The sequence below is a fragment of the Carassius auratus genome, unplaced genomic scaffold (assembly GCF_003368295.1).
Source record: "Carassius auratus strain Wakin unplaced genomic scaffold, ASM336829v1 scaf_tig00017499, whole genome shotgun sequence".
In the NCBI taxonomy this organism is placed as follows: Eukaryota; Metazoa; Chordata; class Actinopteri; order Cypriniformes; family Cyprinidae; genus Carassius; species Carassius auratus.
In genome coordinates this window covers 185,906-210,988 of record NW_020524791.1, presented here as the reverse complement: position 1 = coordinate 210,988, position 25,083 = coordinate 185,906, and the positions used below count along the sequence as shown (strand labels likewise).

The 25,083-nt window shown below is 38.3% G+C and overlaps 1 protein-coding gene across 6 annotated transcripts in view; it reads right to left on the bottom strand.

Moving 5' to 3' along the window:
* Positions 1-325: 325 nt before the first annotated feature.
* Positions 326-25,083, bottom strand: part of LOC113075704 (NACHT, LRR and PYD domains-containing protein 3-like) — a 40,223-nt gene continuing 15,465 nt past the window's right edge. For 3 of the 6 annotated variants that reach the window (XM_026248392.1, XM_026248393.1, XM_026248391.1), the window contains 5 exons: positions 18,199-18,372; positions 17,029-17,202; positions 10,832-11,005; positions 4,458-4,631; positions 326-1,308 (listed from right to left, as the gene is read on the bottom strand). In XM_026248392.1, the coding sequence (XP_026104177.1) occupies positions 1,131-1,308; positions 4,458-4,631; positions 10,832-11,005; positions 17,029-17,202; positions 18,199-18,372 (874 nt within the window). In that variant the 3' untranslated portion in view covers positions 326-1,130. Of the gene's footprint in view, positions 1,309-4,457; positions 4,632-9,848; positions 9,889-10,831; positions 11,006-17,028; positions 17,203-18,198; positions 18,373-25,083 lie in introns of those variants that run through there. The other 3 variants (XM_026248390.1, XM_026248394.1, XM_026248395.1) reach the window with 3 other exon arrangements.

The window sequence follows — 25,083 nt, the reverse complement described above, 5'->3', positions numbered from 1 at the left end:
TTAGTCAGATTTATCAACTATCCTTGTGACGGATGATTTTTAAAGCTTTATTTAACCAATCAGATTCAGATTCTGCCTCCAAACCATAATTTTGTTCTCGTTCTTTTTCTGTTTTATTTATGACAATTAAAGTTATTATGAATAGTTACCATCTTTCCATTAAAACTGACATTCTTTCAAAATATTTATTTGCATAATTCCTGATATTAAAACATTGACTATACAGTGTGTGCATAATTATTAGGCACGTTGATATTCTGATTATATTTTTTTATAATCATATATATTTTTTATAATTATATATTTTACCAATTCCAAACCACACCAATCTTAATAGCTACTATTCACTTTGTATTTAATCATTTATAATGATATATAATTGTCCATGAAGGCTGGAAGTGAACTCTTTATATTCAGTTGTGCAGAATTGTTAGGCAGGTTTTCTTTTACTGATAAAATGAGCCAAAAAAGTGATTTCACTTTTTAAAAAAATGATTAAATCCCCATGAGAAATATAAAAAACTAATGCAATACAGAAATTGCAAAGTTAAGGCATGACCATTGGACAATGAGATGCACGCTGGGTCAGAAAAAACAGGTGGAGTAGAAGACACGTTAACTGCAAAAGAATTAAGAATAAATGTGAAGAGTTAGATGTAAAACAATCAGGAAACATTTAGTCTCCAGCACCAGCGTTTTCCAGAACTGCAGCCTTCGAGTCTCCAGAATCACAAGCTGTCAGGTTCTCTGAGACTTTTGCTTGGGTCAAAAATCCTAAAATATGACCCTCAGTTAATAAGAATCACATGCTGAAGTGTTGTGAAATACATGAAGACTATGTTTTATAGGTTTTATGGACAGATAAGTTGAGAGTGACTCTTGAAGGACCAGCATCACATCCTTTTATACCACTGTTTGAAGAATTGATCTTCCAGAATCTGCAGTAAGTTTTAGGAGCTCATATTTAGTCAATCTCTTATCCTGAAAGGTCTTGAAGAATTAACTTCCAATTCAGTTTAATATCCTAAATGTACAATTGCAGGGTGCTTTTAAGTGAATGAATACATAAATTAATTTGTACTGTACTAAACATGAAATAAATAACATTTTTTTCTAACATTTTTAATCACTCACACAAGCATCTTCAGATTATAATGTGGATCATCCTTCAGATCAGAGAGCAGCTTCACTCCTGACACTCCTAGTTTATTCCCAAACAGATTCAGATATCTCAGGTGTGAGGGGTTTGATCTCAGAGCTGAAGCCAAAGCAGCACAACCTTCATCTGTGACTCCACAATCACTCAACCTGTAGAGAACAATGACACTCTTCAGTCTCTCAGTTCAGGATCTACAGATCAGATCAGCAGAAACTTCACAATCAGAAAGAAACCACAACATGATTTACAGATCCAGTCTCAGGATCAGACCCACTTCTGATTGACAGAGTTCATTTTAATACAATAAAAAAGTATGTTTGTTTTTTCTTTACACGAAAACCCTAAAATATTCAACACATCTTTATGATGTGAAAAACACACTGAAACAAGGAAACATATTTCCTACAGCTGAGTGTGAGACTATCATTTCTGCTCATTGTTTAAGTATAAGGCCACAGACGGGCAAATCACTTTTATTGTGAATATTAATGAGCATTCTCCTGTCTTCATATGATGTTTGAAAAAAAAAAAGAATTCAAATGTATTTTTATGTAAATTTCATAATGAGAAAAAAAATATTAAGGGTGTAACTATTAAAGGTTCAAATTCACAATTTTGAAATTACAATGTGACTCTCTCATAATACTCAGTTCCAATATTTCAGATGTTGACCAATACCATATTTGAACATTAAAAAGTATTAAGTATATTTAAATCATTATAATTAAGCTAATAATAATAAATTCATACTTTAAAGCAGTATGTAGCCTTCAAATATTTTTCACTTTAGTAACGTTGTTTTAAAAAGATCAAATGAAACCTCATATAGAACAAATGATAAGTCTATTAATCACATTTACACTACAAGATCTATTGACATCAGATTGTACTATCATTATTATTATTATTATTATTATTATTATTTGGATTATTATTATTATTATTTGTCCCATCCATTGCTGTGGTTATCACTTTGGCAATCATCACAATTTCTGATTAAGATTTAAAATGTAAATATGATAAAGGGTAAGACTTTATAACATTCAGTTGTAAGTCATTTATAAGTGATTAATGATGAAGTAATAATTTTCAAAACTTTCATAAGCAATTAATAAGTGATGTGCTAACAATTTGTGTATGTTTTGTTAATTCATTTAAAAGTGATTAGATAATATAAAAAATATTTACAAAACATGTCTATAGGTTCATGAATTATTTATATGTGATATGTTAATATTGTATATGTATATTGTATATTGTATAAGTTTTGCTCAGATCAGCAGCAACTTCACAATCAAAAAGTCACCACAACATGATTTACAGATCCATTCTGAAGCCTTGGTAACTTTATATTAAAGGGGTGGTTGACTATTTTTTCTTGGCTTGATTGTATTTATGGGGTGCAGTCTAACATGTGTTAATGCTTCATAAAAATAAAAAAACAAACAAAAAACAATTTCACACCAAGCCAGTTTTCAGATGTATAAACCAATTCTAGAATGATTTACGGTTCTTTGAAGACTGACAGTTAACATCAGCACTGAAGGACTGTGCTAGAATCCCACAATCCTACCTTAAACCCTTAAACAGGGTTTCCACAGGTGTTTAAAAAGTCTCAAATTGTACAAGAAAGTCTTAACTGTGATTTCAAGAGGTTTTACATTTGGGGATGTAAAGACTAGAGTCTGGAGCTGCGCTGCTTTTTGTTCTGCTGTTAGCGGGGATATAGTTATAGTTCTGCCAAAAGAGTCACCTGCTGACAGAGAATGAATGTGCATCTTCAATAAAACTGTTGTTTTGTTTAGATTTCAGACAAATCCTAAAATCGCCCCATGTTTTTACCCTGCAAACACACAGAGCTTTAAATGTGAACTGGTGGATCGATAAGAAGAGAATGCATTTAAACATTAAACACTATAGGGATGTGAAATATGTATTGTTTGTGATAATATCGTAATTGTTTTTACGATGTTTGATATGATATTGATTACATCACGAAATGAACAAAACACACCTACAGAGTGCACGCATACATTAGGTGATAAAGTCTATAGGTTATACTAGTGCGCGTGCACATTTAGACTGCGTTCACTGCCTGAATCAGTCTATTTAAATACATTTAGAATTATCACATAATCCAAGACATGGGGCAGAAAATGTGTATATAATATAATTTTATTTAATTAATATCACACAAAAAGTGAAGTACACAAAAAGTTATACAACAGTTCAATAAAAAAAGAAGTCAGTATTAAGAGACTTACGGTTTAGACACCATATTTTCTCTTTTTGCTCTATTTCTCCAACAAAAATCATTTCAAACACAGCCACAGCTCTGTTTTGTGTCTCTGAGTAACAGGACAGTGTTTCGTTCCTGAATGAATGAATCATTTAAATGATTCGGTTCAGTTGTAATGACTCCTTTAACAGTGACTTGCTGCCACCTGCTGGCAGTTTTAATTTCACATTTAAGATACTTTTTCTTTTTTTAAATAATTTCAAACATCAGTTTTCAGTGTTTTATGTTTAATATATCAAAGCACTATTTACGCATTTGTAACAGCAGGTTGAAGTGTTCCATGTCCCTCAGAGCTGTTTTAAACAGTATGTAAACATCTAAATGACACTTCAGATGCAGCTGAAGATTTAAGATCAATTTAGTTGATACTGATTTCAGTTGTTTGCTTACAGCCCAAATGAATGAATTTGACTCAAAAAATGGTACATACTTTTAGAAAAAATGTCTTAAAGGTAAAAATACACATAAACCTTGTTGGAAATGATTAATTAATTTCACTGCTATGAACTGACCACACAGAATATGAAGAATATATATAAAAAAATGCAGGAGTCAGCTGTCCTCGACAGTTTCTAAGAAGTGAGCACAATAACACACTCATCGAAATATTGTCTAATTATCTATACCAATAAAATCCCAGAAATTGTATGAGATATTTTCTGTTAATATCGCACACTTCTAATTTATGTTAACTGATATAATAATTTATTGATAATAATTCTTAAATGAATATTATAATTGATACTTTTGAATCATCCATTTCCTTTAAAGTGGTGTAAAGGCCAAAATGTAAAGTTTATCATTTTATAAATCGTTTTGTGACACCTTGTATCTAAATTGTAAATTATGCTTTTTATTGTAATTTTACAGTTTAATATGGTAATATAGACATTGCTCTACCCAGCTCATATGGTATTCATTTTATTTTTGCAGGTCTTAAAAAAGGTCTTAAAAAGTCTTACATGTTAGCTTAAAAATCCTGCATTTATATAATCTTACCAGAGTTTCTCCAGTTTGCAGTGAGGATTCTTCAGTCCATCAGAGAGCAGCTTCACTCCTGAGTCTCCTAGTTTATTTCCAGACAGATTCAGTTCTCTCAGGTGTGAGGGGTTTGATCTCAGAGCTGAAGCCATAGAAGCACAACCTTCATCTGTGACTCCACAATAACTAAACCTGTGGAGAACAATGACACTCTTCAGTCTCTCAGTTCAGAATCTACAGCTCAGATCAACAGCAACTTCACAATCAGAAAGAAACCACAACATGATTAACAGTTCCAGTCTAAAGCCTTGGCAACTTTAACCTTATTCGGACGGGACTAATTTTACAGGGGGTCGAGAAATCTATGTTACACAGATGTACTTGGTGATTTTAATCCCGTCCGTATCTGCAACGTCTGTATTTTTCTCACACAACCTCTGTTTTAATTTCAGAGCAAATTACCTACTGTTTTTCAGCAAACTCAGTGATCCTCTGAGAAAACTAATCCTGTCTGAATGCGAATGTCTGTGATTGCCGGCGATATTTTATTTCACAACGCATTTCCTCGTGTGTTTTGGCCAACGTGTATTACCGTAGATGCCCTTAATATACAATTGATATTTGCTTACCGGCAAATAAATAATAATAAAAAATTATAAAAATTATAAAACCAAGAGCAAGTTCCCGTAAACTGTTAATACTGGCTATTGTAATATCAGCATCAGGTGTGATTACTCACATTAATTTATGCACTCAGTTACATAATGTTTTAATTACACATGTTCCTTTATGAAAATTAAACATGGGTTTAGCCTACTACTTCAAAAAAGGAACCACACATTAACATATAGGTATAGGTTTTGCTATACTTGTCAGGATCCTGCCCTGACAGTCCTGTCCATGTAGTCGCTGTTCCATGTTTCTTTGTTTGTTTTGTCTCTAAGCACATGGTTCTGTCTTTGTTTGTGTCTGCCACGTGCTCCTCTTGTCCCACCTCCTTGTTACCCCTGGTCACGCCCCCTTGTTTAGCCCTTGTCTGCTTGATTGTTTTCACCTGATCCTCATGTGTACTGTTCTATATATCGGGTTCTCTTTCCTTGTGTCTCTGCTGGTTAGTTTTTGGTGTTTACCTGTTTCTTGGGCCAGAATTTATCCTTTTGATCTTGCTCAAGTTGTTTTTGATCTCTTGTCTAGTCAATCAATATCCTTGGTTCCTTTTTGGCTTTTAGCTCTATCTAGTTCTTGTTTTTTTTATTGTGCATATCCTAATCTAGTTTTTGTTTTTATCTTTTGATTTAGGATTTCATTTACTCAGTTTGAGAGTGCAGTTCCTTTTTGGATCTTGGCTTTTTGTTTTTAAACTCGATTTATTTCTTTGGATAGTTTTGTTTATTTTGCCTTTTGTTCACTCTTTGTTTTCAATTTTCTGTGTCATTTTGAGTCTAGTCTTGTTTTTGTGTATTGTCCCGTCTTGCCCCCATTCAGATTTCCTGGCCACTGAACCCCACTGCCTGGAAGCAGCTCACCTCTCTGACGTGTCAAGTCTCTGGTCTTGTGAGTCTCTACCTGGCAACTAGACTGGTGACATTTGAGTTTAACTTGAAGCTACGGGTTTCCTGTGTCTACCTGGCCCTTCCTCTGGAGCTGCCTACTCTGTGCTTGGGCCCGTGGTCATCTTGGACTGTCTCAGTGGTCATCCCTCCTGCCTGTGTTGTCTGCCCTGCCCATCTGTTTGAACTGTTTCACTGCAAATTCCCCCAGCTGTTCCAGTCTATGTTTTGTTAATAAAATACCCTTGTCTGCTCATTCTGCATTTGGGTCCCTTTTCTTGCAGATCCCTGACAATACTAGCCATTTAGCATTTGTTGTGTAATAATACTAATGGCAATCATTCTGAATGAATGCAATGTGTAGCGAGGAGTCAGAGGCATTCGGATCCAGGTGCAGAATTTTATTAAGAGAATGGTCATACAGGCAGAAATCAGGAACGGCGTCAGGTATGTTAGGGATATCCAGAATCATTAAGGGTAACAAGCAGAGATCAGGACAGGCAGCAGAGAATCAGAGTCGGATTAAACAATCCAAGATATACACGGGATGAACAAACAATAGGAAAATTGCAAGGTGAATGTGATGCAGTGACTCATGGGGAATTTAGTTTCTAGTGTCCAAGTGATGATATGGAGTGGTCCTGAGTGGAGTGCCCTCTACTGAAGTTCAAAAATATAGTTTGAGTGTGGTGCAACAGTATGAGAGGTGCTAGTGTCCACGTGATGATTTGGTGACATCTGGTGGTTGATGGGTAGAATGGTCCTGAGTGGAGTGCCCTCTACTAAAGTTCATGGGCACTCCAGCTAATGATCGTGACACAACGCACACATACAGAGTGCTTGATCTCTGTGATGCCCAGATGCACAACAGACCCTCCCACCTCTGTAATAAACACAGAGATGTAGTCCTGTCCGAATTGGTATATGAAAATCGCAGACGTCAGGAAGAATCAAAACTCAAACATAGTTTATAAAACTAGTCCCATCCAAATAGGGCTTTTCATGCATTTTTTATGTTAAAGACAAAAAAATAAATAAACAACAAACTATAGAAGTATAATATATAGTACAGTTTATCATTTTACTGGGAAAACAACATATGCACAAGAAGAATTGTATCTTTGTAAATCATAATAAGTGAGTATAAACCAGGATTTAGGTGAAATATGATAATCTCAGTTATTGTTAGGCAGATGCACTCAATTGTGATTGTGTCTTAGATGCAATCATCTGAAATTGTGCTCCTGTTTACACTTCATATTTAAATGCATTCAAACTTTATTATGTTGAGCCAAAACACACACAGACTATGAATGATATCTCATCAATTCACTTTCTTCCCTGCTCACTCGTAAGTAGACTAATTAAGTAGACTTAAGTAAATTTTTCTAGTATCTGTACTTTACTGGAGTAGTTTTATTTTGAGTAAATTTTACTTTTACTTCACTACATTCCAAAGCATAAGATCATACTTTTAACTTCGGGGTACATATTGTTACTCCCTATAATATATCACGTGCTCCGACACCCAGAAGCGGTGTCTGATTCATCATGAACGAACTGAATCTTTTCAAAATAAACTTTTAAATCTGATCGTAAATCGCACCAAATGATTTGTTTAAGAATTAGAATTATGCAATTGCAGATGTTCTGGAGTCGACCACTCACTGATTCAAATGAACCGTTTAGTGCGAGTCTCCAGAAGTAAGAACCGGGAGATCTTGTGAGTGTGCGTGTGTCTGATGTTGCTAAAAGTAAGTTATTAATGTCGAAATTTAGGATTATTATTGTAACTGAAAATCATATTTAGGTCAAAATTGTCAGTTATTGGGGAACTAAATCCGCTGAAAAGAGTGATCTATTTAAGCCAACTGAAATGCTTGAGTGCAGACAATGCAGACACATCAATCAGCGTCTCTGTGTTTTAAGTAAAAAAATAATAATAAAAAAACATTAAACTAACACAGATTAAATCAAATAACTCATGCATGTTCAAATTCCCCACTGCCATAATAGTAACAGTTTTATTAAAATGCTACCATGTCCTATGTGACGTCTGTTTTTATATTGTTTATCAACAGTAATGTTATATTGTTTGGATTAACTAGACGTGTAGACAGACATGAATGTTTATTCATAACCGTACTGAAAATAAGTAAATATTGTTACCTGATGCTAACTGTCTAGCTAACTAGCTTGCTGGTGCTAACTTGAGGTAATTTTTATAAATAATGTCCAAATATTTTTATTCAACCACCTATATATGTATAGATTACATCTGGGGAGAAAAGAAAGGATGTGTTCAGAACATGGTAACTACAGTAATTATCAAAGTGGGAAGAGATGCACCTCATTTGGCCAGGGGTGTTTTTACACCACAGACAAGGTTTGAGAAGGAAAAAATCATAATGAAAATATAATTATATTTTACTTAAAATGTTCTTCCTAACTTCAGGCCTTATTATTGTGCCATATATAACTGTGATATTCTGTAAAACAACAAACTTTAAAATACTTTTCTCTTACTGGTGAAAATCAGATGGTCAACTCTGCTTTCTTTCAGGTACATCACAGCGTAAGCTTCACAGTGAACATTACTCTCGTCAATGTAGTCGATATCAACAAAAAAAATATATCTTGACTCCATATAGTGGTTATTTTGGAAAAAATCCCAGGTATTTTGAGGAGTAGGATTATTAAAAAAATATGTGCTAATATAAAATTAAATTAAGTAGCCTATATAAAATTGCAAACATCTTTCAGTACTTTTTTACTTAAGTACATAAAAAATTTAGTACTTTTGTACTTTCACTTGAGTAAAATTGAAAAAGGAGTACTTTTACTTTTACTGGAGTAATATTTTACTATACGTATCTGTACTTTTACTCAAGTACTTGATTTGTGTACTTTGTCCACCACTGTTAGTAATACTTTCTCCTGCACAGCACTGTTGTGACTTGCTGACTGTATCTGCATTTATAGTCTTACTATTGTACTATTCTCTGAAAGGATATTTAGTAGTAGTTTGGTGAATCATAGTCAAAATTAAATTATGAACTTTCTATTGAGGATATTTAATTAAGTGAGAATGTTTCATTAATGTTTAATTAAAAGAGGACTCAGTTACAACTCAAGACAAGGACTACAGTAAGAAGTATGCAGCTCTTATTACCCCTAAAAATTTCAAAATTAGTCTTTATTTACATGTAATAAATTTATTTACATTATTTACATTTTATTTTCCTGTTCACCCAACAAACAATGGAGAATGAACATTCAATAATATTTCATCAATATCTTAACAAAATTTTAAAGATTACATCCTTAAGTAACATAATTGTTGTATATTAAATACAAAAATATAATATTATATAAAATATTATATAAAATAAAATTATATAAAGCACTATATTACACCACACAACTATACATTTGAACCTGGTGAAATATAAATGACAGAGGGTACGGAACTATATTAATTTATTTAATTTATTTTTAAATTCATCCAACCAGATCATAGAATGGGAATCAAAGCCTTGACATCCGTGTATCCGGGATAAGTCAGTAAATTTTAGTAAAATCAAAGGCTTTTCTTATCCTGTGTGAATGCACCACACCAAATTCAGATGTGGGGGGTAATTTCAGAATCACTTAATGTCCCCGGATAATACTATTCCTGTGTAAATAGGGCTAGAGACCACAGGAAACAGATGATTCTTCTGCAAAATCTGACTTTGCTGCAGCCTGGAATTGAACTACTGGTTTCTTCTGGTCAGAGGAGAACTGGCCCCCCAACTGAGCCTGGTTTCTCCCAAGGTTTTTTTCTCCATTCTGTCACTGATGAAGTTTCGGTTCCTTGCCGCTGTTGCCTCTGGCTTGCTTAGTTGGGGTCACTTCATCTACAGTGATATCGTTGACTTGATTGCAAATAAATGCACAGACACCATTTAACTGAACAGAGATGACATCACTGAATTCAATGATGAACTGCCTTTAACTATCATTTTGCATTATTGACACACTGTTTTCCTAATGAATGTTGTTCAGTTGCTTTGGCGCAATGTATTTTGTTTAAAGTGCTATATATATATATATATATAAAGGTGACTTGATTTGACTGTAAACTTCGGAAATAGTGAAGTGTAGTGAATGTTCATGAATCCATATTGCCTTCAATATTCTTAAATAGAGGTTATTTCCACATCTTTGCAGTTAATGTTTCCTTTAAGTTGCACTGTTCACTCAAATTATAAAAAATGTGATGTACACAAGAAAAGTTGTCTAGCAATGTCAGTATGCACTTCTGCTGGCACCAAGACAATTTACAGATGTATAAAGCATGTTTTAGAAGGAATTAAGATTCTGCTACAATCTCGTGTGCTACAATCCTACCTTAAATTAACCAATACATTATTTTGCCAACAAAACTTTGGTCAGATGTATTTATTTAATGTAATGGAGAAGTCTACTACACTGACAGTTACTCAATGACTGCTCAGACAAACACAGCACAATCTCTCAGTTCAGACCTGCTTCTACATGTGTTTTGAGGGGTTTGTTTCAATATCAGAGAAAATGCTAGAACTGTTTAATTATTTTGTAAATACCCCAAATCATCAACACACATCCGAATGATATAAAGCAGCTGTTTTTAGATCATCCACTCAACCAAGTATTTTAAAATTGTGTCAAAAACTTTGGAAACAATTAATGAAGATTAAAACAGCATCATTACCAATGAACTGACAGGAAACTTCATGACACAGTTTTGGTTTTCATTTTGTTCAGAATCAACAAAGGAGCAAAATTTAGGAGGATGCTGACAGATTTATATATTCTTACCTCAGTTTCTCCAGTTTACAGCGAGGATCCTTCAGTCCATCAGAGAGCAGCTTCACTCCTGATGCTCCTAGTTTATTTCCAGACAGATCCAGTTCACTCAGATGTGAGGGGTTTGATCTCAGAGCTGAAGCCAGAGCAGCACAATCTTCATCTGTCACTCCACAATCACTCAACCTGTAGAGAACAATGACACTCTTCAGTCTCTCAGTTCAGGATCTACAGCTCAGACCAACAGCAACTTCACAATCAGAAAGAAACCACAACATGATTAACAGTTCCAGTCTGAAGCCAACTTTATATTAAAGGGGTGGTTGACTGTTTTTTTCCAGGCTTGATTGTGTTTATGGGGTGCAGTCTAACATGTGTTAATGCTTCATTTAAAAATAAAACCTTATTTTTCACACCAAGCCAATTTACAAATGTATAAACCAATTCTAGAATGATTTAAGGTTCTTTGAAGACTGACAGTTAACATCAGCACTGAAGAACTGTGCTAGAATCCTACAATCCTACCTTAAACCCTTAAACAGGGTTTCCACAGGTGTTTAAAAAGTCTCAAATTGTACAAGAAAGTCTTAACTGTGATTTCAATAGGTTTTACATTTGGGGATGTAAAGACTAGAATTGCGATATGCTGAACGTGATGATTGAACTTTAAAAGGCTATGATTTCACGAGCACTGCACGTTCAGAGTCTGGAGCTGCGCTGCTTTTTGTTCTGCTGTTAGCGGGGATATAGTTATAGTTCTGCCAAAAGAGTCACCTGCTGACAGAGAATGAATGTGCATCTTCAATAAAACTGTTGTTTTGTTTAGATTTCAGACAAATGCTAAAATCGCCCCATGTTTTTACCCTGCAAACACACAGAGCTTTAAATGTGAACTGGTGGATCGATAAGAAGACAATGCATTTAAACATCTAAACAGTATAGGGGTGTGAAATATGTGTGATTTGTGATAATATCGTAATTGTTTTAACAATGTGCAATTTGATATTGATTATATCACGAAAAGCGAACAAAACACACCTACAGAGTACACGCATACATTAGGTGATGAAGTCTATAGGTTATACTAGTGCGCATGTGCATTTAGACTGCGTTCACTGCCTGAATCAGTCTATTTAAATACATTTAGAATTATCACATAATCCAAGATATGGGGCAGAAAATGTATATATAATATAATTTTATTTAGTTAATATCACACAAAGAGTGAAGTATTTTTTATTTTCTGTCAGCATGATTACAAATGTGACAGATTTTATACAACAGTTCAATAAAAAAAAGTTAATATTAAGAGACTTATGTTTTAGACACCATATTTTCTCCAACAAAAATCATTTAAAACACAGCCACAGCGCTGTTTTGTGTCTCTGAGTAACAGGACAGTGTTTCGTTCCTGAATGAATCAATCATTTAAATGATTCGGTTCAGTTGTAATGACTCCTTTAACAGTGACTTGCTGCCACCTGCTGGCAGTTTTAATTTCACATTTAAAGGGGGGGGGGGGGGGGTGAAATGCTCATTTTCACTCAATATCCTGTTAATCTTGAGTACCTATAGAGTAGTACAGCATCCTTCATAACTCCAAAAAGTCTTTATTTTTATTATATTTATAAGAGAAAGATAGTCTGTACCGATTTTTCCCGGAAAAACACGAGCGCCTAGAGGCATGACGTGTGGGCGGAGCTAAAGAATCACGAGCGTCAGTAGGCTTTTGCGTTGAGAGCGTTTGGAAGCTGTGACACAGATCCAGAGGCTGAAATTTAACAAGAGCAGCATCAGCAAAGGTGTCTCTATGTGGTATGTACTGAAACTGTGTATATTTCCTTAGCGGTTTTAGAAAATGACTAAGTTCCACTTTATGTCGTCTTTTTTTTTTTTTTTTTTTAAGCTGTACATGTGGAAAGTACAGTTTGATGACAACATCGCATGTTGTTTACTTGCTTATGCGCCGATAGCTAAGTTAACAACACAGAGATATTTGAAGCAGTTTTACTCACCGCATGCAGTTTCAACACACGATCGTGACCCTTTTTTGTTGGGACTGCATTATCCTTAAGAAATAAACGATGTGCAATCCGAAATGCAGGGAACAAACAAAAGCACTTGCACAACTCCGTTGATGCTCTGTAAAAATAAACTCCATCCACTGGTCCCTTAATGCTGTTTCTCTTTTGGTAATCTGTGCAGGGTTGTCTTGCCCTGGCAACCAAAAACACACTTCTTTTGTGACTTTTCGCGACGCTCTCCCTCTGATAAGGCTGTGTTCAGTCTCTCAGTGCTCTGCTACACGGGAGCGCGCGCTCTTCCAGCAGAAGTGCCTTAGGACCCATATAAGGAAATTCCGCTCCATCTAACGTCACACAGAGCCATACTCGAAAAAAAATTTTCGAAACTTGTGACAAACCGGAAGGAGTATTTTGGGAACAAAAATACTCCTTCAAACGTACAACTTAATTTTTGAAACTTTGTCCATGTTTAGCATGGGAATCCAACTCTTTAACAGTGTAAAAAACTCAGTATGCATGAAATAGCATTTCACCCCCCCTCCCTTTAAGATACTTTTTCTTTTTTTAAATAATTTCAAACATCAGTTTTCAGTGTTTTATGTTTAATATATCAAAGCACTATTTACGCATTTGTAACAGCAGGTTGAAGTGTTCCATGTCCCTCAGAGCTGTTTTAAACAGTATGTAAACATCTAAATGACACGTCAGATGCAGCTGAAGATTTAAGATCAATTTAGTTGATACTGATTTCATTTGCTTGCTAACAGCCCAAACGAAAGAATTTGATTTAAAAAATGGTATATACTTTTAGAAAAAATGTTTTAAAGGTAAAAATGCCCATAAACTGTCACGGTTTACGCTGCCGGAAGGAACACGGAGCCGAGGATAGATGAAATAAGGCTTTTAATATATACCATTCATGGAGCACAGCGATAGACACACGTAAGTGAGTGAGTTAGTCACAAGTGAGGAGACCCGACAAAACAGAACTGAAAGGTAAAGGCTTATGTACAGAGGATAATGGGGAAACACAGGTGGATGGAATAACTAAATTAACAGGGACATGGAACACACGAGGAAGATAATAGACACACCTGGGAACTAATCAAACTAAACACCGAAGACACAAACTGGGTCACGGGCAAAAACACACTAAATGAGTCCAGGTGTGACAGTACTCCCCCCTCCCGGCAGGTGCGTCCTCGCACCGTAGAAACAACCGAGGGAGGCATGGGTGGGAACTTGGGAGGAGGTTCCGGTGGAGGATGGACTCCCAGGAGGGGGCCAGCAGACAGGGACCACGGAGGAAGGAGCCAGGGAGGAGACAGGAGCAGGAGGAGCCAGATGGTCCACCAGAGACCAGCCAGGACGGAGATCCAAGGTGGAGTCGTCGGCGGGAGGAGCCATGGTGAAGGAGGGGTCGACGACACCAGGGGGCCGACAGGCGGAGACTGCACCGGTGGGTGAGGAGCCCAAGATGGAGCAGCACAGCCGCAGAGCCAGGGGGACGTCGAGGTTCCGGAGGGCCTAGGTGGAGCAGAAGGCTCAGGCGACCAAGGCGGAGGCGGGGTCCTGGCAGACCGCTGTGGAGCCGGAGCGACCGAGGATGGAGGTGGAACCGGAGGGAAGGAGGAGCCTGACAGAGCCGGAGGGATGGAAAGACGAGGTGGAACCGGAGGAGTGGAGTCCCGAGGCGGCGGATGGTCGACGACTGACCAAGGTGGAGCCAGAGGGACGAGGGAGCCCGGTGGAGCAGGTGGGATGACAGGCCACGGTGGAGACGAGGGAGCTAAGAGCCAAGGCGGAGCCGCTGGGTTGAAGGACCGAGGAGGAGTCCAGGGCTCGGAGGCTGGAGGCGGAGACAGGGCCTTAACGCGCCAAGGCGGAGCTGGAGACTGGCAGTCCAGCAGCAAACCATCGCCCCCCAATGGCGCGGACTGAGGGTGAGCTGCGGGACTGACTGGCACCAGCAGGGATGACGAGGAACTGGCTGGTCTAGGAGGAGGAGAGAGGAGAAGGATGGGAGGAAGGACAGGAGGATCAGGGCTGGACGGAACCAGCGGAAGTGGAGCAGAGGGACCAGCAGGTTTGGGAGGAGGTGGGAGAGGGAGGCTGGGAGGGAATACAGGAGACACAGAAGATTTAGGGCTGGGTGGAACCAGCGGAGACAAAGATGATTCAGGGCTGGGCGGAACCAGCGGTGAAACAGAAAAATCATGGCTGGGCGGAACCAGCGGAGACACAGAAGATTCATGGCTGGGCGGAACCAGCGGAGACACAGAAGATTCAGAGCTGGGCGGAACCAGCGGAGACACAGAAGATTCAGAGCTGGGCGGAACCAGCGGCGACACAGAAGATTCAGAGCTGGGTGGAACCAGCGGGGAAACAGGAAAATTAGGGATTACCTCCATAGACCAGTCCATCAGATCCAGAACTTGCTCCATATGACTTTCAGATACTGTATACGGCTCACCCTCAGTCGCAGGAGTGTGGGCAGGGCTTTCCTCCACGCCCTCGATCTCCACGAGGACTCCCACGATGCACGGTGTTGCCGGCTCACACACCTGGTCAGTCGCGCTCTCGAGATCCTGTTCCCTGTCAGTGGATGGCTCGGGCTCTGCGGCTGCGGTGGGCTCTGGCTCCGTGCGGCGTGATGGTGGCTGGCTGGTCTCTGGGTCGGGAGTGGGGCTGGCGAGGTCCTCTATGGGGCAGATGGTGAAAGATGAGCCATTTCTCGCCAGAGTCCACTCCACGAATGCGGCGAAATCCCCCCGAGGACCATCTTCGGACGGCAACGCTCTGCACTTGGAGTTCAGGCTGGTGTTGTAGAAGGCGCAGAGCGCGTCGTCCGGGTAGCTGGTGGCATTAGCTAACAGAAGAAACTGTCTGGTATGGTCCTTGAGAGAACGTCCTTCCTGCTCCAGCATGAGGAGAAGGAATTCGGGGCTATAGAGGGGATCCATCGACATTACAAAAAGAAAAGACTGTGAAAAAACAAAAACAAAACGGATGGAAAAACATGCAGTTTTATACTTTCTTTTTTTTTTTTTTTTTGGTCGGGTCTTCTGTCACGGTTTACGCTGCCGGAAGGAACACGGAGCCGAGGATAGATGAAATAATGCTTTTAATATATACCATTCATGGAGCACAGCGATAGACACACGTAAGTGAGTGAGTTCGTCACAAGTGAGGAGACCCGACAAAACAGAACTGAAAGGTAAAGGCTTATGTACAGAGGATAATGGGGAAACACAGGTGGATGGAATAACTAAATTAACAGGGACATGGAACACATGAGGAAGATAATAGACACACCTGGGAACTAATCAAACTAAACACCGAAGACACAAACTGGGTCACGGGCAAAAACACACTAAATGAGTCAGGTGTGACATAAACCTTGTTGGAAATAATTAATTAATATCACTGCTATGAACTGACCACACAGAATATGAAGAATATTAAAGAAATCCAGGAGTCAGCTGTCCACGACAGTCCCTAAGAAGTCAGCACAATAACACACTCATCAAAATATCGTCTAATTATCGATACCGATAAAATCCGAGAAAATTTACGAGATATTTTCTGTTAATATCGCACACTTCTAATTTATGTTAACTGATATAATAATTTATTGATAATAATTCTTAAATAAATATAATAATTAATACTTTTGACTCATCCATTTCCGTAAAAGTGGTTTAAATGGCCAAAATGTAAAGTTTATCATTTTATAAATCGTTTTGTGACACCTTGTATCTAAATTGTAAATTATGCTTTTTATTGTAATTTTACAGTTTAATATGGTAATATAGACATTGCTCTACCCAGCTCATATGGTATTCATTTTATTTGTGCAGGTCTTAAAAAAGGTCTTAAAAATTCTTACATGTGAGCTTAAAAATCCTGCAGAAACCCTTTTAAATTAACTAATAAATTTGATTGCCAAAAAAACTTGTCAAACGTATTTATTTAATGTAATGGAGAAATCTACTACACTGACAGCTACTCAATGACGGCTCAGACAAACACAGCACAATCTCTCAATTCAGACCTGCTTCTACAAGGGTTTTGAGGGGTGTGTTTCAAAACTTTCTTTATGACACAAGTTTTGGTTTTCATTTTGTTCATAATCAACAAAGGAGCAAAAATTAGGAAGATGCTGACAGATTTATATCATTTTACCAGAGTGTCTCCAGTTTACAGTAAGGATCCTTCAGTAGATCAGAGAGTAGATTCACTCCTGAGCCTCCTAGTTTATTTCCAGACAGATCCAGTTCACTCAGGTGTGAGGGGTTTGATCTCAGAGCTGAAGCCAGAGCAGCACAACCTTCATCTGTGACTCCACAATCACTCAACCTGTAGAGAACAATGACACTCTTCAGTCTCTCAGTTCAGGATCTACAGCTCAGATCAGCAGCAGCTTTTTGTTTCCTGTGTGACTTTTTATCAATCTTTGTGAAGAATGGAGCTGTGCTGGAGTGTTTTGACAGTATTTTCGATGCTGTCATATCACTATTCTACACCACACAACTATACATTTTACAGAAAGCTAAAAAGTTTTCAAGGTTAATGTCTTACAAATAAATTAAGTAAAGCTTGAGATATTATTTTAACCTGGTGAAATATAAATGACAGAGGGCATGAAACTATATTATTTTATTTATTTTTTAATCCATCTAACCGGACCTTGGGAAGTCGTGGCCTAATGGTTAGAGAAACGGACTCCCAATCGAAAGGTTGTGAGTTTGAGTCCTGGGCCGGCAGGAATTGTGGGTGGGGGGAGTGCATGTACAGCTCTCTCTCCACCTTCAATACCACGACTTAGGTGCCCTTGAGCAAGGAATCGAACCCCCAACTGCTCCCCGGGCGCCGCAGCATAAATGGCTGCCCACTGCTCCAGGTGTGTGTTCACTACTCTGAGTGTGTGCACTTCGGATGGGTTAAATGCAGAGCACAAATTCTGAGTATGGGTCACCATACTTGGCTGAATGTCATGTCACATCACATCATCGTCACATCATAGAACTGCTTCTACATGTGTTTTGAGGGGTTTGTTTCATTATCAGAGAAAAATGTCGTAACTGTTTAATTCTTTTGTAAATACCCCAAATCATCAACACACATCCGAATGGTATAAAGCAGCTGTTTTTAGATCATCCACTCAAACTATAATATCATAAGTATTTTAAAATTGTGTCAAAAACTTCAGAAATAATTAATGAATATTAAAACAGCATCATTATCAATTAACTACATGACACTTTCTTTACTACACATATTGGTTTTCATTTTGTTCATAATCAACAATGAAGCAACATTTAGGAGGATGCTGACAGATTTATATCATCTTACCAGAGTTTCTCCAGTTTACACCGAGGATCCTTCAGTAGATCAGAGAGCAGATTCACTCCTGACTCTTCTAGTTTATTTCCAGACAGATTCAGATTTCTCAGGTGTGAGGGGTTTGATCTCAGAGCTGAAGCCAGAGCAGCACAACCTTCATCTGTGACTCCACAATCCATCAACCTGTAGAGAACAGAATGTAATCTCTATGTGAGTACCACAAAGTGAACAACACATCTGTAAAATATATTTAAAAAATATTTATATGTTTATTACTATTTATTAGTGTTGTCCCTGGCTACAGATTTATTATGCAGCTGTGATAATTTTATTTCATATACTTTATGAGCTTAATTTAGATAATTACCATATAAATCAATGTTTCATGTACTTTTTTTATTTATTTAGCAGTCAGACTCATTTTTCATCAGTGTTTTGATCTGTTTCAAGGGATAATTCACCCAAAAATTACAATTCTGTCAGCAATTACTCTCCCTCAGGTTGTTCCAAATCAGGTTTCTCTCTTGGTAACCAAACAATTTCTGGTAGTCATTGACATGTATAGTATTTTTGTCCATACTATTGAAATCAGTGTCTACCAGCAAATGTTTTGTTACCAAGATTATTTAAAATATCTTATTTTGTGTTCAACAGAAAAATAAACTCATAAAAGTTTGATAAAACACACAGTGACTAAATGTTGACAGAATTGTATTTTGTGTGTGTGTGTGTGTGTGTGTGTAAACTATCCCTTTAAGTGTCAAATGCTTTGAAATCATCCTCTTTTGTTCACCCAAACTCAGAATAAGTCATGACATGGCTGATTTTGTCAAACCCGTCATGTTAAACATATCAAACCTTAATACTCTTTTCAGGTGTGTTTGAGGCATGCTTACAATTTTATGAGTCTCTAGTTTTCAGCTTTTAAACATTTAAAAAACCTAAAATATTGCTGTTGAGCAAGGGCTCTTTATCACCCTCTGATCAGGGTGGAAATCAGATTTTGTTTTGAATTTGATTTTGTTTTTTGTTTTTTATCATAGGCGCTTATTTTTAAATACTCCTTTGTGATTCATGTGATTCACACACTGAGGATGTAAAACTACAATTGGATTTCGTACTTGAACGATGTGGCCATGGTGAGGGATTGCCATCCAGCTGACACTTTTAATCAATAAATGCAGGCTTGGTGAGCAGAAGAGAATTCTTTAAAAGACAAAAAATCTTACTGTTCAAAAACTTTTGCCTGGCAGTATTTACTGTATATATATATATATATATACACACATATATATATATATATATATATATATATATATATATATATATTAGTGGTGGGCATAGATTAATTTTTTTAATCTAGATTAATCTCACTGTGATCTTGAAATTAATCTAGATTAATCTAGATTAATCTAGATTAAAATGGCTCATTCGAATTCTGCAGAAGACATTCAGAATATGTGTGTTCCCAAATAAAATTGACAAACAGTAAGTCTTTGAGAAGGGGTTTATCAGGATAGGTGGTGCATTAGAAAAGGGGCTCATCTCCTGTTCACAAAGTGCTTGGAAAAGCTGTAAACTAATTCCACATTGCACAAGGTGCAAACAACCTTAAGCTTGTTTAACACCAATCTTTAAGTTTTTTTCAAGTTTGTAGGTGTCAAGGTACAGAAACCAAATAATTAAATGTAAAATAGCACTGGATAGTCTTCAATGTAAAAATGAAATATACAATCAAACCTACATTTATTCAGACACCTTCAACATTTCTCACATTATTACAGTTTTGCTATATATATCAAAAATTATATCTGGTGTCTGAATAATTTTTGGTTTGACTGTTAAAACTACAAAGTAATTCAGTCAAGAGCAGTGAGTGATTTTCTTTCATTTTCTTGGATTAACATTATAGCAGCCAGTAGCTAAATTAGGCGCGGTCACTTTAAGAGATGATGAACACACCCAATATAATACGCATCCCATTTTCCCCTCCAACTGTTTACTTTCACTTAAGAAATAACTGACAGTTTTTTCGAGCACAATTTCCAAGGTGGATATTTTGACATATTTTGTATGTATTTAATAATAATAATACATTTTATTTATAATGCGCTTTTCTAGAACCCAAAGCGCTACAAACAAATACAATTCAAAAACTACAATAAATGGAATACAAAGTAAAAAGTATAAATCATAAAATATTCAATACAGTACAACATAGTAGAATATTACTGACAGTCCATAAAAGCAATTTTAAAAAGATGAGTTTTCAACAGCTGTGCCAATGAGTAGAACTGTTTTAGAAGAATTCAGTTTTAAAAAATTATGGTGCAGCCATGTTTTTTATTTCCAGCACACACTCTGAAAGAACTGTTGAGGTGAGAGTAGGATCAGACTTGGAGCTGATGTAAATTTGCGTATCATCTGCATAAAAGTGATACCCCAAACCATATTTCCTAATAATTTGTCCCAAAGGAAGCATATACACACTAAACAATTTAGGACCCATTACAGATCCCTGAGGAACACAATGACAGACCTGTCCAAGTTCAGATTTGTTGTTTTCCAAAACAACAATCTGGGTACAATCAGTGAGGTAAGATTTAAACCAGTTTAGTCTTTTAATCTCAAGCCATCTCTCCAGCCTGTTTATCAGGATAGAATGGCACACTGTATCAAATGCAGCACTAAGATCCAACAGGACCAGGTTGGTGGAGGCTCCAGAGTCAGCTGAGATAAGCAGATCATTCATAACTCGAACCAGGGCTGTTTCTGTACTATGTCCCTTTCTAAACCCAGACTGAAAAGGTTCAAAAAGCTTGTTGGAAGACAAGTGTGGGTGGAGCTGTGCCACAACAACACGTTCTAAAACTTGAGCAAGAAAGGGTAAGTTTGAGATAGGTCTGTAATTAGATAGATCTGACTTATCACATCCAGGCTTTTTAAGGACTGGTGTAATAGCTGCAACGTTAAGGGCTTTTGGAACTGAACCAGTAGTGAGGGAGGTGTTCACAATGTTCAAGATGAGGGGGCAAATTGACGAGAAACATCCCTTTAGAACGGATGTTGGGATTGGGTCAAGAGTACATGTAGTTGTATTCATTGCCATCACTAATTTCAGAATACAATCATTAGTGACTTTGCTAAAACTAGAAAATGCACTTTCGGGAAAGCTAGGTGGAAAGATCACAGGAACTGTAGAGCAGGGTACCAAACTGATAGACTTATAGATATTTTCAATTTTTTCCATGAAGAAACTGAGAAACTTGTTACACTCCTGTACAGAGGAACAAATTGGTGACTTGATTGGTGCAAGAAGGCTGTTGATTGTCTTAAAAAAACTTTTGCAGCACCATCACTGATAATAAATGAGTAGTACTTTGTTCTTGCTTCTTTGATTGCTTCAGCGTATTGACTCAAATGACCGTCATACATAAGTTTATGAACTGTCAAACCCGATTTCTTATATTGACGTTCAAGCTGCCTGCTTTTCATCTTCATAGCCCTTAACTCAGTGGTGTACCAAGGAGAAGATTTACTAAAGGAAACAACACGTTCTCTCCTAGGGGCTAATTCATCCAAAGCAGATGACAAAATAGAATTATAGTGATCAACAGTTTCTACAGCTGAGTGCTCTGAGATCAGGCAGGAGAGATTGTCATAGTTAAGATTCTTGACATTTCTAAAACTAATGACCCTCGTTTGAGTACTACTTAAAAGTGGAACATTTAAATTAAAAGTGAGAAGCTTAGGATCACTGATACACAAGTAACTTCTATCTAGGTTATCAATGTCCACTCCAACAGAACATACCAGATCTAGTGTGTGACCTTTATTATGAGTGGGGAATTTCACGTGCTGAATCATGTTAAAACAGTCTAATGCATCCATGAAATCAACTGTTAAATTACTATTTGAGTTGTCCACATGAATATTAATGTCTCCAGTCACAATCATTGCTGGACAAACAGCACTAAGAGATGTAAGTAGCTCTGTGAGTTCAGTAAAAAACATAGGATTTGGTTTTGGAGGTCGATATATGAGTACAATAAGGACAGGTGAGACTCCGTTCACTTTAAAAGCAATGCACTCAAATGATGATACACAGGGAATGGTAATTTCCGTGACAGATATATCAGCTCTGTAAATAACAGCGAGACCGCCACCTTTACCACTTTGACGTGGTCTCTCAATATATGTATATCCCGGTGGAGCACTCATATTTAAGTTTATGAAATCGTTTGACTGGTGCCAAGTCTCACAGATACAAAAAAAGTCCAAAGCATTGTCCGATATGATATCATGAAGTACAGCAGTCTTATTATTCATTGAACGAACATTTAGATGTGCAAATCGACCAGTTTCAATTCTCACTTTCTGATGAGTCAGTTGCGGGTAACGTAACGTAGAGAACGCTTGTGTGTTTCAGAGGCCTTGGATAGAGACCATAAAACTTTAATGCCAATTTGTTGGCACAAGAGCAAAAATAAGCAAATTCAATGTTCAAGTGTTTTGAGACGCCTTTCTCCGCGTGAGCCCTGAACACCAGAACACCGCGAGTACTAAATTGTGCTCTTTCACATGTTTTTGTTTGTACAAACTGCGATTTGTATTTGTTCGTTCAGGTGCAGGAGGGACTTTGAGGAGAACTTCGCAGAAGAGAGCTCGGTTCAGTGGCGCTGTCCGTGATACGCGTCTCTATCTCTCTATCCGCACTGAACAAAGCGCGCGAGTAACCAGCTACTCTGTTCAGCTTTTCTGCGTCTTGTGTTTGGATGCTTTAATGTTTAAATCGACAAGCGGTAAGGCGTAAAAACATGTGAAAAAGATAAGATTTTGTGACGATGAGCAGCAGTGGCCCGTCAACTGTCCTGAGCATCTTTTTAGGCTGGCCTCAGCCAGTCGGTTATATAAAATATCAAGGTGAAAGTCATCATAGCTTTCTTAGTATAGACCCAGGTCCCAACCCAACTTTGAGAATAGATTAATGGGGATATTTTTTTTTATCGCCCGATAAGAGTCTCGCGTTAACGCTGATAACGGCCCACCACTAATATATATATATATATATATATATATATATATATATATATATATATATATATATATATACACACACACACACACACTGTCACAGCCACACCTTCTACACTCCCGGAATCGGACACTTACGCCACACCCACTCGTCCCCAATCACCCGAATTCTGAACTCCTGTGCATCATCACCAGAACCACATATAAAGCCATCAGTCACCATCACTCATCGTCTGGTCTTGCACCGATCTCCTCACTTGCCTGAACGCCATTATTAAACCTACCTGAACTCTTGAACCCTCTTCATCCTCGTCAGTCTTCCTGTCCCCATCGTCTTCATCTGAGCACCATCTGGATCACCGTTCACCATAAGGGAAGTTGTGTTGTCACCGTTCTATCCACGTGTCAAGATTCACCTGTGTCTGAAACCTCTGATTCACATTAAACTACCTTATCACTGAATCCTCTGTGTCCTCGTCTGTGTCTGACAGAAGACCAGACCGCATGCAGAGCTCTTCGGACACGGGCGAGGACCGCACCGCGGATCCCTTCACGCAACTGGTTCACGCTGTACGGTCCTCACTGATGCAACAAACTCCCCCTTCTTCACCGGCTGTCAACAACTCAAACACCGCTACAACTCCGGTCACTTCTTCAGTTGCCCCTGCGAGTCCCATGGCCAAACCAGCGACATACAGCGGCACGGCGGAGGATTGCAGAGGGTTCCTGATACAGTGTTCCCTCTATATGGAATCCAACTCTCATTTATTCACCTCCGAACGCAGTCGAGTAGCCTTCATCATCAACCTACTCTCAGTTAAGGCCCTCCAATGGGCTGAATCTCTCTGGGACTCGAACTCACCTGCCCTTGGATCCGTCACTAACTTCTGTTCCCAGTTAAAATCCGTCTTTGGCCATCAAACTTCTGCATTGTCTGTCCATGACCAATTATTTACCATTCACCAACAGAGAGATGAATCTGTGAGTGATTATGCCATACGCTTTCGTACTCTCGCTTACATAAGCGGCTGGAATGAAACTGCCTTAATTACAGCATATCGCCACGGATTGAATGACAAGATACAAAGTTTGATAGTTGTGTACGAAGACTCACTAGGACTAGAGAATCTCATTCAGAAATCCATTCGAGTTGCCCAGAGACTCACTGCCTGTCATCCGCTCACTCCCGCTGTACTTCCTCCGCCCGCTATACCATCTGTCGCTCCTCCAGCACCTGAACCCATGCAAGTGGACTCTCACCATCTGTCCGCATCGGAACGTCAGCGGAGGATCAACGCCGGGCTATGTCTCTATTGTGGGGGAGATGGACACCTCTTACCATCCTGTCCAGTTCGACCTCCACGCCCAGCGGTGAGTACCATCCATATACCTCCTCAAACTGCTCATCTAACTAAGACCTGGGTTACTCTAAGACACCTTTGCTCTTCTGTTTCAGTACAAGCCCTCATCGACTCCGGTTCGGCGGGGAACTTCATCAACCGGCAAACCTTAACTCGTCTCAACGCCAAACATCACCGAAGCCCTGTCGAACTCAAAGTAACCACCATACAGGGAAAGCCGCTGGGCAAGGGTCGTGTCCACTATTTCTCCCCCACAATCATCCTCCGCGTGGGACTCCTGCACGAAGAAGACATCACGTTCATGGTGCTGGAGGAATCCACCGCAGACATCATCCTGGGACGCCCCTGGCTTAACCTCCACCAACCTCACATCCATTGGCCCACTGGCGAGATCCTGAAATGGGGAATGTCCTGCCATCATACCTGCATCACTCCTCCAGCTAAAATCCCCAAGGTCAGTCCTCCCTTAAGGAAGTCTTCCCTACCGGTCCAGTCCACA